The sequence below is a fragment of the Curcuma longa genome, chromosome 6, assembly GCF_044706935.1.
Source record: "Curcuma longa cultivar G26 ecotype Majalengka, Jawa Barat chromosome 6, ITB_CL_G26_1.1, whole genome shotgun sequence".
Taxonomy (NCBI): Eukaryota; Viridiplantae; Streptophyta; class Magnoliopsida; order Zingiberales; family Zingiberaceae; genus Curcuma; species Curcuma longa.
In genome coordinates, this window is record NC_133866.1 from 5,171,033 (window position 1) to 5,183,584 (window position 12,552).

At 40.3% G+C, this 12,552-nt stretch overlaps 3 protein-coding genes across 3 annotated transcripts; 2 read left to right on the forward strand and 1 right to left on the reverse strand.

Annotated features, from left to right (window-relative positions):
- Positions 1-794: 794 nt before the first annotated feature.
- LOC141830486 (putative glycosyltransferase At5g25310) lies at positions 795-2,563 on the reverse strand. The gene is made up of 4 exons (XM_074717911.1): positions 2,360-2,563; positions 2,081-2,295; positions 1,540-1,870; positions 795-1,472 (listed from the first exon to the last, which is right to left on the reverse strand). Exons 1-4 carry the CDS (start codon positions 2,561-2,563, stop codon positions 795-797), a joined length of 1,428 nt encoding a protein of 475 aa, XP_074574012.1.
- A 633-nt stretch (positions 2,564-3,196) lies between these two features.
- On the forward strand, positions 3,197-7,480 carry LOC141830773 (vesicle-associated membrane protein 711-like). The gene is made up of 4 exons (XM_074718201.1): positions 3,197-3,506; positions 5,288-5,478; positions 6,608-6,771; positions 7,176-7,480. The coding sequence occupies exons 1-4, from the start codon at positions 3,290-3,292 to the stop codon at positions 7,264-7,266; spliced, it is 663 nt and encodes a 220-aa protein (XP_074574302.1). The 5' UTR covers positions 3,197-3,289; the 3' UTR covers positions 7,267-7,480.
- A 3,836-nt stretch (positions 7,481-11,316) lies between these two features.
- LOC141830358 (calmodulin-like protein 6) lies at positions 11,317-12,330 on the forward strand. Its single transcript, XM_074717798.1, has one exon. It carries the CDS (start codon positions 11,430-11,432, stop codon positions 12,093-12,095), a length of 666 nt encoding a protein of 221 aa, XP_074573899.1. The 5' UTR covers positions 11,317-11,429; the 3' UTR covers positions 12,096-12,330.
- The last annotated feature ends 222 nt before the right edge of the window (positions 12,331-12,552 follow it).

Below are 12,552 nucleotides of genomic sequence, written 5' to 3' on the forward strand. Positions count from 1 at the left end.
CCACGATGGATGCGCCACTCGCTGGCGCATCGGCCGGCGTCGGATTCCAGTCAGATTGTGACCGAAATTCGACGCAATTTGGCCAGAAATGCGGCCGGCAGTGGTGCGTGTCGATTTTCGACTAAATCGCGATCGGATTTCGACCAAATTGCTCGCACGGCGGTCCTTCCTTGGCCAGTCTCCAACCATGATTTGGTTGGAATCTGATCGTGATTTGGCTGGAAACGTGCGCGTGCCAATGCTGATCGCATTCAGACCACAATCCGACGGAATCCGATGTCGTCCGACGCGCCGGCGAGTGGCGCATCGATCGTGCCCAGCCGGCGATCGGTGGTGGCCAGACGGCACGACAAGGGCGGCGGCAACGACAATGTGTCGGCTGTGTCATTCACGGGGTCACGCGTAGAATATCAAAACTCTTTTAAAAATACCAAAACTCTAAATTATTAAATATTTATAGGCAAAACTATTTTAATATTAATAAAAATTGATCAAAAATAGTTATGCTCAAAGTTGCTTTAACTTTAATCAAAGTTATTTCAATTTTTAAAATATGTGATGTCATTTTAATATTTTTTAAAAATGAAATTGATTTTATATTTTGTTATGGAATAAACTTTTATTTTTTAAATGGGAAAATTTTATAAAATTTTTCTTAATAAAAACTTCAGATAAGTCAAATGCTTTGAGACAGGAATTAAAATAAATTCTCAATCAAAAAACAAGAATTTTTAAAAAGAAAAGGAGAAAATAAGATAAATTGTGTTTTTAAAAAAAAATAAAGAAAATTTTTATTAGAGAATCTTGATGTTGAGTCGCCGGAGCCACACGGAGTGCAGGATCATATGGAACACGTCGAACCTCTTCGCCGGCGAGTTCAGGACGAAGTGCCGCTTGACGGCCTTCACCCCCTCCCTCAGCCTCCTCAGCTCGGCCACCGGAAGGGCCTCCAGTATCTCCCTTAGCCTCGGCAGCTCTTCCACCGCCACCGCCACCGAGAACGCCTCCCACCTCAGCACGTCGCTGAACGGCAGAACGTAGCTCTCCGACACGATCACCGGCACACACTCCGCGTACACTGCCTCCACCACGCGGGGGCTCGCCACCTCGTACCCGCTCGGGCACAGGCAGAATCGCGACTGCAGCAGGAAGGAGTAGTAGTCCTTGCCGGCAATGCCGCCTGGGAGGTACTCGAATACCGGCATCTCCGGGTCCTTCCCCTTCCACAGCCGGAGGAGCTCCTGGCGGATGGGCCCGTGGCGGCCGCCGGCGAAGAACGCTAGGTAGGGCCGGGCGGTGAGGCCGGGAGCCACCGGCTTCTGGAGCTCCACCGGGATGTAGCCGTAGTAGAGGTTGATCTCCGGGATGCTGACGTCTTTCCGTGGATTGAATCCTTCGGAAGTGTTCGCGTTGCAGAGCGCTCGTATCGAGTTCTCGTACAGCTCCCGGTTGCCTCTCGACGCCGACGGCCCCTGCAAATCATGCTTCATCATAATTCAAATTCCTCTGTTTCGATTCCTCAGTTGGAGTCGTACGCACCCAGTCGTGGCAGGAGAGCATGAAGTGGTCGGCGCCGGCTGAGCGGTTCCAGAAGGGGTGGTTGGAGGCGATCGAGCGGACGTATCCGGCGACGAAGCCCCTGAGCTTGGTTTCGTGGTGGAGGAAGTGGACCATGTTGGTGATGCTGAAGGGGAAGAAGAAGGCGTGGGCTCTAGCCGGATTCCTCGTCCGGACGCCGGAATATTCCATTTCGGATATGAACCGCCCCTCGGTGGTGTAGATGTTCTTGCAAGGGCCGTCGTGCACTAGCGGCGGCTCGCCTTCGTCGTACACGTACACCTTGAACCTCCTCTCCATCTCCTCGTAACTCCTGAAGAATTCGAATCATCATTCATCACAACATGAATCGAATCGACGTAAAGTCGAAGCATTTCTTTTAGGATCTTTCTCTTCTCGCGTGGGAAGTCATGAATCTTTCGTTTTCGAGTGGTTCTTCCTTTTGGAGAAAGAACTTTTCTTGCTTTTGAAAAGGGCAATGATTATTCTCAGAACAAGAACGAAAGAAACACAGTTGGCTCACCGGAGGAAAGCGATGGGATTCCGGTAGACGGCGGTTGAGAGCGGCGCGTCGTGGCCGGGAAAGCGTAGTAGACGAGACGACGACGAGTTTCCTCCGGAAATTACAACGCTTCTAATTGCGGCCCTCGCCATGACGAGCTCCTCCTCCACCCTCCCATCACCGCCGCTTCCAACGCCCAGCTTCTTCTTCTTCTTCCTCTTTCGAATTCTCTGCTCCTGTAGATTAAAGGACAAAGAATTGGATATACAAAAGACGATATAACAACCCAATACTACTCACAGCGTTGCGTCCGGCGATCGCCGGGGAAGGTGCGGGCGAGATGGTCCCATGATTGATTGCGATGCTTTTGTCTTGGAGATTCACGGAGATGAGGCCGTGGTTGATGGCGAAGAATGCGAGGATAGGGAAAGCGGCGACGAGGATGAGGAGGAGGGTGGGTCGCCGGAAGCCGCCATGGCGGGGGCCCTGCTCCAATCTCTCCATGGCGCGCGAGGTCCCCTGCTTCGTCTCTGTGGAATGTAATTTATATTAAGAAATAAATATTTGGAAATATTTCATTTTTAAGAAATTAAATATTGATTATATAATCTTGAATATTGACCATTTAGACCCTTATACTTACCTTAATTCAAAAAACTCCATATGATTTCAAGATTATAAAAATAGTTTTTTGGGAGATGAAAAACCGTTCTTTATCATTTTGCAAGAAGGATTTAAAATCTTTATATTAAGGAATAATATTAATTTTGTAATGTTGCATAAATATGATTTTTAATAATTTTTAATTTAAAACTCAAATAATTTTTTAAAATAAGTTTGATATTCATTGATTTTCTATGAAAATATTATTCTCCATTTGTGGGGACACACCTATCAATTAAATAAATAAATTTATAAAAATATAAAAATTTTAAATAAATTCAAATCATGTATTCATAAAAAAATAGCTAATTTTAAATAATTATTTTTAATAACTTAAAGTTGGTTGGTCGTTTACTGCCTTAATTAATATATTAATTTGGTAAGGGACGCTAAAGATGGGTATGTTTCGCCGCAGGCACATTATACCTTCTCGATCTCGCTGTGCCGCGCGAACCAGGAAACAGCTGTTCTATTTCTGTATTCTTGCTTTTGACTGTTTCCCTCCCTCTTCTTCCTCCTCTCCTCTGCTCGTCGACAACCAGATCGGAGAGGGGAAAGGGAGGAGACATGGCGATCCTATACGCTCTGGTGGCGCGGGGATCGGTCGTGCTGGCGGAGTTCAGCGCGGCGGCGCTGAACGCCGGCTCGGTGGCGCGGCAGATCCTCGAGCGGATCCCCGGCGCCGAGGACACGCACGTGTCCTACTCCCAGGACCGCTACATCTTCCACGTCAAGCGTACCGACGGCCTCACCGTACTCTGCGTTGCCGATGATGCCGCCGGCAGTGAGTCTTCCCTTTTCCTTGCCTCCTGTCCTTCGCTTGCGTCGATTCCATCTGTGGATGCTTCTCGATTGAATAATTATCGGGTTTATTACGTTTTTTAATTTAATTTGGAGGAGAAAAGATTCGTAGATTGAAGGGAAATCCATACAAATGTTCGCTGTCCATAAGGAAGTAAATTAAAGGAAAGCAAGTAAAACTTTTAATTTCTAAAGAGAAAGAGGTCTCCTTTTCTCCTTACCGAAGTTTAATTGGTGCCCTGTTGCCCTATTGCGTAGGATCATCTGTTGTCGTATGTGCAGCAAAAAAAGTGGTTTTTGGCATTATCAGCTAGCCAATTTGACATCCAGATTGAATCCATAGTTCTAGATTGAATCTAATGAATCAAAAGATATCTGTCAAATTAAGTTTCTGCGACTACTCTGATGTATCCTTGTGCAGGTTATTCTCTCTCTCTCTCTAAGCTCTTCCTCGACGATTAATTTATCTAATCTCACAATTTGAAAGTTTTAGATTGAAAAAGGGATCAGCACTTGACCACGAGAACATATTATTATTCTCACGCCACTGTTTGAATGAAGGTAAAATTCAAGTACAATAGGCGAACATTAACATAAGTAGGCTTCAAATATATCCCGTTTGTATCAACCTAGTAGTTGTGCCACACAGAATTGTCAACTTGTAATTGGGTAGGAAACCTCTACTCACATTAGAATGGATTGAGACTTCTTGCAGAAAACAGATATATGACCAGAAAAATTGTTTTACTATGTCTAATTTGATAGAAGCTGCAAGTGATTCAAATTGAAATTTTGAGTTCTCTACATAACATGAATGGTCATTGAGTAATATTTTAGACTTTCCTTAATAAGTTTAGGCATCTATCAGCCTTAATGCTTAGTTCAAGAAAAAAGAAGTTTGAGTAATCAGCCAGAATCCTACCAACTCACCTTAGCAACAGAACTCCTGTATGTCAGATTTGGACCAGCAAAGCTTTTCAGAGAATTCTCACCGGGACACATATAACATTGTTGTTGTGGAAAGCATTGCAGACTGATCCAGAAATTGTAGGCAAAAGATGCTGTCAATAGAATGGACACAAGTGGTGGTGCAATAGTGTCTAGAGGAATATGGGTATCTAAACTTGTTTTAAAAGGCATGACTGTTCACTGTCCCAAACCAAGATATTAGCTTAGAACTCATAGCTTCCTGTTATGCAAGAGACTAAAGCAGGAACTTTTCTTTTTTTTTTAATTGTCATAGTAAAATTTTCCAACTTACTCGAGAAAAAACTTGTTGATTTATTCTACCAGTGTGTCACTTGTACCAAATTACCAACCTTAGTTTAAGTTCGTGTGGGCTGTCTTTGTGTTGAATTTATTATACATATTTAACTTTCCTAGGATATTTAAATCTTAAGACTTGGTGTATATTACAATTACAACGACAACCAGTATCGATCAAGCTTTCATGGGATGGTTCGTTTACTGTAAAAAATACTAGATCAACTTTTCTTTGTAAATCATGGTTTGTGGTTGAACTCACATGAAGCTCATTACTCTTCTGCTAATTTTCTGCTAATTAAACCGAAAGGTCTGTGGATTAGTATCCATTTTGGTTTAAAATGTACAGAAAGTAGAAGTTTCCATGGTATATCTTATTTGCATGTTCAAGTGATATCAAATTTGGGTTGTGAGTATTTTTTGTCTTCAACTTAAATTGCATCTTTAAAGACAATATTTCAAGAGGAATATCACTTTCATCGAAGTGAATGGTTCATGTAGGAAGAATCCCATTTGCCTTTCTCGAGGATATTCATGGAAGATTCGTGAAGACATATGGTCGTGCTTGTCATACAGCACCTGCCTATGCAATGAATGATGAGTTCTCTAGGGTCTTGAGTCAACAGATTGACTACTATTCAAATGATCCTAATGCAGATAGGATGAATCGCATCAAGGGTGAAATGAGTCAGGTAGAGTATTTCATTAGAAATTGATACAATTTTAAGTGATGTTCTGAATTTTCCTTTATGCTTATATAAAGCAAAAATGATATTGTTACTTCTGTTTGTATCTAACATCAAACCATATCAATATATATTTTTTATTTTATTTTTCATATCTAATGTTTTCAGATTAAGATAAGATATTCTGTTTTGTGTGGTGACTAGTGAGATGATCTTAAGGCACTAGTAAATATCATTGTACTTGCCTGGTGTCAATTTAATGCTCATGGTATGAATGTCACAGTGCATAGAGGTTCATCAGTCTCTTTTCGATGTATGTTTAATTCTTAAATACCCGTGGTAGAGATGATCCAGCTTTGTCACCCATCTAATACATAAATATAATGTGATTTCAAGGGGATCAACAAGACATGTCATAAAAAATACAATATTCTGGCTCTGTTATCACTCCATTAGTTCAATACCGTTCAAGGTCTACAAGGTAATATTTGGTTGGTTACCACATAGTACATTTATGGTATACAACCATGGATGCTATCCTCACTTGAAAACCTGTTCAATTATTTTTTGTTAAGAACTAATCGAATTAAGAAATCAACCACAGATATGTCTTTTTTTTTTCCACAGTGAAGACTTTTCAGTAGAGTCTGAGAAGCTAAACAGGTAGTGTCAAATATCTTCATTATGATCAAGACTTGTTTGTCCTAACTCTTCGGGACGGCTACATGGTCTTATCCCTTAGTCGATCTGTAGAATTGAATAACACAGAGAAAAAAAAATAGTTCACAAACGGTTTCATTATCATCATTGCCATAATTATCAGAATCACCATTAAAGTCACAGGTTTTCACTCAATATCACTGAGACATGATTTTTGCTGATTCTTTCACAGGAAATTAATGAAAGAACGAGTTGGATTAAATCTTACGAAGAATGAGTGAACGAATGAATTGTATTGAATTATATGCTTTCACCATAATTTTGTAACTTTTGACTGTTAATAACTTAGTTTAGATCATCACAGTTTGTTTTTTTATATTTATTTAGCCCTGAAACATTAACAACTTTCTTTCAGTTGGACCTTTTCATCTTCTTGAATACTCTATGGTTCCTCTAATGGCTTAATGTGTCGTAGGTGCGCAATGTTATGATAGAGAACATTGACAAAGTGCTGGAAAGAGGGGAGCGATTGGAGTTGCTGGTTGACAAAACTGCAAACATGCAGGGGAACACAATCCGTTTCAGGAAACAAGCACGTCGATTCAGGAGCACTGTATGGTGGAGAAATATTAAGCTAACGTATGCAAGTTACAGTCTAACTTTTTTCAATTACCGTCTTTTGCGCATTCAAATTCTGTCATGTTTTCACTTTCACTGTTTCATTTAGAGGGAAATAGGAAGAGCTAGGCCCGGTGAGTTAGGGATATAGTTGGGCAATTGGTATTCAACTTGTCACTAATGGATTTCGAGTGTAATTGAGGAGCTATAGTTTTGTCTGAAGAACAAATATAAGATACATATTCATGGTGTTCCGGCGAGTTACCTGTATTCAATGTATCCAGACTTAATGTGATTGTGTGAGGTGTAGTCATCCAAATTCACCACCGTATCATAGAATTATGGAAAATTTGTGTTTCAAGAACTAGTTTTTTCAGTTTGTACTTTCTCGAAACTTCATCTTTTGCCTTGTATACATCTTGCAGGATTGCACTCATTCTACTCATCCTGGTCATCATCTACTTGGTGCTTGCATTTCTCTGCCATGGGATTACTTTGCCAACTTGCATCAGGTAGAGCTTGTTACATCTTCTTTCTTATGTATATCCGGTGGTAATGTGTAATTTGTAACCCGACGAACATGAATATCGGTTGCGATATAGCTCGATCGGTTTGAGTTTTCCCTACACTATTGGCATTGCTATGTCAACCTATTGACATATTGTTTGTGCAATTCCCTTGCGGGGAGGAAGACTTATATCTACAACATGTTGTACTATTTAGTGATGAACCATTGATGGACCTAGCAGAGCTCTATCGCGAAAGCGATGATGAAAGTGATATATATAATCTATAGACATTAGAAACTAATTAAAGTGATGATGAGTGAGTTGAAGATGCACAGGAACTGCAAGTCACAAACTAAACCTCGTACGTAATATTACTGTTTGTTTGCAGTGATTAATGAAGGAGAGCAAGTGCATGAGTGGGTGGTGGGTATAGATGAAGGGCCAGATAAGAAGATGGCGACTGCTCACTGCGTCGGCACTGTACCAGCTCCGGCATTGGCCACGATTCTCGCGTTGGCCATCGACGACCACAAAATCCACCCGGCCCCATCGCCATCCCCAGTAATGGACCAATCATTCAATTCATGCATGTCATCCTTCCCTATCCTCCATAGGAAACGCCATGCCACATTGCCATCTCCTCCTATATATATATATATAATTTTGATTAAATTAATAAATAATTTTTTGATATAAAATATTATATATATATATAGTATTTGTTTTATTATGTTAATTTACAGTAATTGAGAGTCCACCTAAAATTATGAAATTTTAAAGGCACATCTAATTTTCAGATTTCATTACTCAAGAATTTTATATTGAGGGGATAAAAGATATGTATTTAAATGGAGAGAACGGTTGTGTAGTCCCTTCATTCGTTCTTTATTTTTATATCCTAATATTTCTTGTATTAAAAAAATCTAGGGGAAGTAATTGTCACCATCACCTCCACCTTAGCTCCGTGCCTAGACGTACGCACTTGTTTTCATTTTATCTCTTTCGTCAACTACTGTAGTGTTGTTTAAAAAAAATGATAAATCTCCAGTGAACTCAGTCTAGTGGTCCAGTCCCATAGAAATTTTCCATTGACCACCAGGATAAACGGAAGTTTTCCACCGACCACATCATTACCCCGGGGGTAAATCGGGAAGCGCATACGGCAGCCAACCCGAATGTCCTACCCAGCATTACCTCGGGGACAAAATTGATAAATCTCTGATGATCCGGTCCCACAGAAGTTTTCCACCGACTACCAGGATAAATTCGCATAGGCCCGGGTCCCTGTGTCACAATCCGGATGTCCTACCATTGCATCATTGTCCCTGAGTCACAACTCGGATAAATCCCAATCAGTCTTGGACCATTGCTTTGGGGACTACAGAAATTTCCCACCGATGTAGGGAAATCAAACGCATACAGCGGTCAATCCAGATATGCTCAACATCCTTTAAAAATTAGTTACCACTTGGAAGAAAATTTCTACAAATACACCGTAGTTAGGATTTGAATATATCACTATTTTGGTATTGATTTTTAAAAATCAATATCACTCCGATGTTGTATTTTAAGAAAATACTATTACGATGTTGTATTTACAAAAAAAAAATTAATAGTATTGAATTTCAAAAAAACACTATTTTAGTGTTAATTTTTAAAAATTAACACTATTTGATGTTGGATAAATTTTAAAATCAATATCATTATGGTATTGTATTTTGAAAATCAAAATCACAATTATGTTATTCTTTAAAATTCAACACCATAATCATTGCCAAGAGGAGTAAAATGAAAAATAAGAGAAATCTAAAAGTTAAGATGCATTTTTTTTTTTGAGAATTACACAAATTGTAAAAAAAATATTCTTCTGACTATTCTAATAATTAGAGACTATTACTAGGAAATACTATTTCTCTTTTGTTTTTTTCTCTCTTTATAGAAAACAAGATCTAACAGTCAAAAGATCAAAATCTGGCGGAATCCAATCGCAAAAAAAAAAAAAAAAAAAAAAGAGAGAGAAAAAACTACAATAAAATTTATAATCTCGATCGAGAGCAAGCACAAGGAAGCAGAGTCGCATTCATGGGACCTATGAACAGGCTGTTCTTCCTAAATTATTTGGTAGGGAAGAGTACGTGCGTAGATCTGCTCGCTGGATCTACGTACTCAATTTCAATCTCCATTTCCACCCTTTTATCCATTTTTATCTCCACAGTTCCATGCACCATGCAAAAGGCCAACGTACCAGCTCCACCATGGCATCGCAATAATCATGAAGCTCGGTGGTGGTCAGTAATGGCGATCCATCTGTTTCCTTTCCAACAGGTGCTATAAATAAAATGCCAAAGAAGAAGAAGAAGATCAGAAACCTGGAAAGATCATAAAAAAATGATTGCAGCAGTTTGATTCCACGATCGAGCCTGCAGTCCCCCAGCCGCCTCTTCATTGGTTTCCACAGCTTTCTTGAACTGTGAGCGTGCGTCCTGTTCTGTTCTTGAGCAGTTTGGGAAGAGTACAGTTCAAGAAAACTGTGGGAATTCATGCAGAGGCTGCAAGAATCAAGCCATGGAATTCCACTAGGTATGTTTAATTTGTATGTATGTTCTTGATGTTCAGTTAATTCTTGATGGTGTTTCTGATTTAGATTTTTAATTTTCTTTCTTACAGAACGGATATGAGAGTTCTTAAGCTATTATTATATTTATTCCATTTAAAATACAATTAAATGCATGATGATTTTTTTACTCTGAGTATTTAATCAGTTTATGATGAATGCAAGTGTTAAGAAAAAATTATATTTGAAATTAGAGAATTTTTTTGTTCAATTATTTATTTATTTATTTATTTTTGGTAAAAATCAAATGTGCAAAATTAATTATTAGAATCGTGACATCTCATAAAAAAATAATAATAATAATAAGCACTCTATTATTTTGTTATATAGAAATATGTTTAAAAATAGATTATTTCATAAGGATCACTTCAAAATAGTAAAAAATAACCATAACATTATTATAGCATCACGATTATTTTAATTATGTTAAAATAATTTTGATTAAATTAAATTTTTTTAATTTTTCGATGTAAAAATTCTTTATATATAATATAAAAGTGTTATATATATATATATATTATGAAGTTGGCTAAAAAAAATAATTTAGTTTACTTTAACACACTATAGAAGTTATTCCTTTTGGGTCAAGGCACGAGCCAAGTCGCTCTTGAGATATAGTCTCAATTTACAAAAATTCATTCAAATTCGTTCGATTAAGTTAACAAACCAAACTTAAGTCTAATTTCGAGTTCGAAAATATTATCGAGCCAAACTCGAACTCAATAGTATTTGGTTCGTGAACTCATGAATATGTTTATTTAGAGACTCACAAACGTGTTCTTTAAAAGCTCGTTTATCTCACGAACATATTCGTTACAGAGATTTGTATATTATATATATAATAGCTAAGCTTGAACTAAGTTTCGTTTAACTTTTAAATAAATCATTTTCCCAAACTGAACTTGAACTAACCTCATTTAACTTTTAAATGAATCATTTTTTATCAAACTCGAGCCGTTTATAAACTATTTAATTTCATTACGAATTAAACTCAAACTTAAGGATTAAAACTTGAATCAAACTCGAGCCAAGCTCCAACCCTCTATTACCTTGGCTATTCAACTCGGCTCGGTTCGATTACACTCCTATGCAAAATTAGTCTGAGGTGTTCTTATAACTTTTTTTTTTTAAAAAAGAAAGACAATTCTAATAATTAGGAGGGCTTTTTTAATTATTGCCATATTTCAATTAACCGGCCCAACTAAAACCACTAATTGGGCCTCAACCCGCCCCATAAAGTACGGCTGCTGATCACCACCAGAATCCAGAAGGCACGAATCGCGATGGGAGGCAACGGCTGCCACACGTTCGGGCCATCGACGGCCGGATGCTGCCGTCCTCTCCCGCCACTGGATCGGCGGTTATTATGGTTTCACGCGGATTCGTGGTCCGCGCGCTTTTCCCACGACGCGGTATTCCTTACCCAAACAAGTCATAAAGTCGCTTTTATGATCCTCTTCCTCTTCCTCTTCCTCTCCTTCTTCCTCTTCCAATTAAAAATGCTCCCTTTCTCCCTATCTCGATAGATTCCTTGTTGAATTTCTGTTCCTGTCGCCATGGAGTTCCTCGTCTTGGTCGCCGTCTTCCTCTGCACCTGCGCCGTCATCCACTACCGCCGCTTCCTCGGCCGCCCCAAGCTCCTGCCGTGGCTCTCCTCCCTCCTTCCGGCGGCCGCGTCGCCAGAACTAGTAGAGAAGCAGCAGGCGGCCGAAGAGGAGGAGGAGGATGATGACGGCGATTCATCGATAGAGGATGATGGAGAGCGCGAGCTGGAGCGGATATTCTCGACCTTCGACAAGGACGGCGACGGATTCATCACGGCCGGCGAGCTCGAGGAGTCGCTCCGGCGGCTGGGCCTAGCCGTCACGGCCGAGGAGACGGCCGCCATGGTGGACCGGGTCGACGCCAACGGGGACGGGCTCATCGACCTGCAGGAGTTCCGCCAGCTGTGCGCGGAGATGATGCTCCAGGGAGAGGCGGCCGCCGGAGAGGACGACGAGAATCTGAGGGAGGCGTTCGGCGTCTTCGACGGGAACGGGGACGGGCTAATCACGGCGGAGGAGCTGGCCAAGGCGCTGACTTCGCTGGGGATGAAGCAGGGGGCGATGCTGGACGACTGCAGGGAGATGATTAAGAAGGTTGACCGGGACGGCGATGGCAAGGTTGACTTCGGCGAGTTCACGAAGATGATGAAGACGAAGGGCGGGAAGAAGCTCTTCTGATGCCTTCCTCTTTATTCCATGTCTATTCTGATATCTGACTTGTGCTGACCTTCCTTCTGATCTCTGTAACTGCATCAACTTCTTCAATCCTAACTCTTTCCATAGTCCTTCTGCTGCTTCTTCCTCAACTTCATCATGTACATTACTGCTGGTCGAAATCGATCTTCATGAGCAGTCTAGCAAACTTGTAATCGAAGGTAGTTGATGAGAAATTTATGGTGTGTTGCTGTCAGAATAGCCATTGCAGCATTTCAACAGCTCCTCCTTGCCTTGCAAATGCAAGATGGGACCTGGAGAAATTATTGGATGGGCCAGGGTTGGATTGTATCCATAATTTTCTTTTTCTTTTGCTTTAAGCAAAGAATTTATTCTCTGAACAACAAGCTTTATGCACGAAGAGAGACAGCTTTGCAAATTGGATCTCTTCTTAGAAGTAATCATAAAGTGTCTTAGTCAC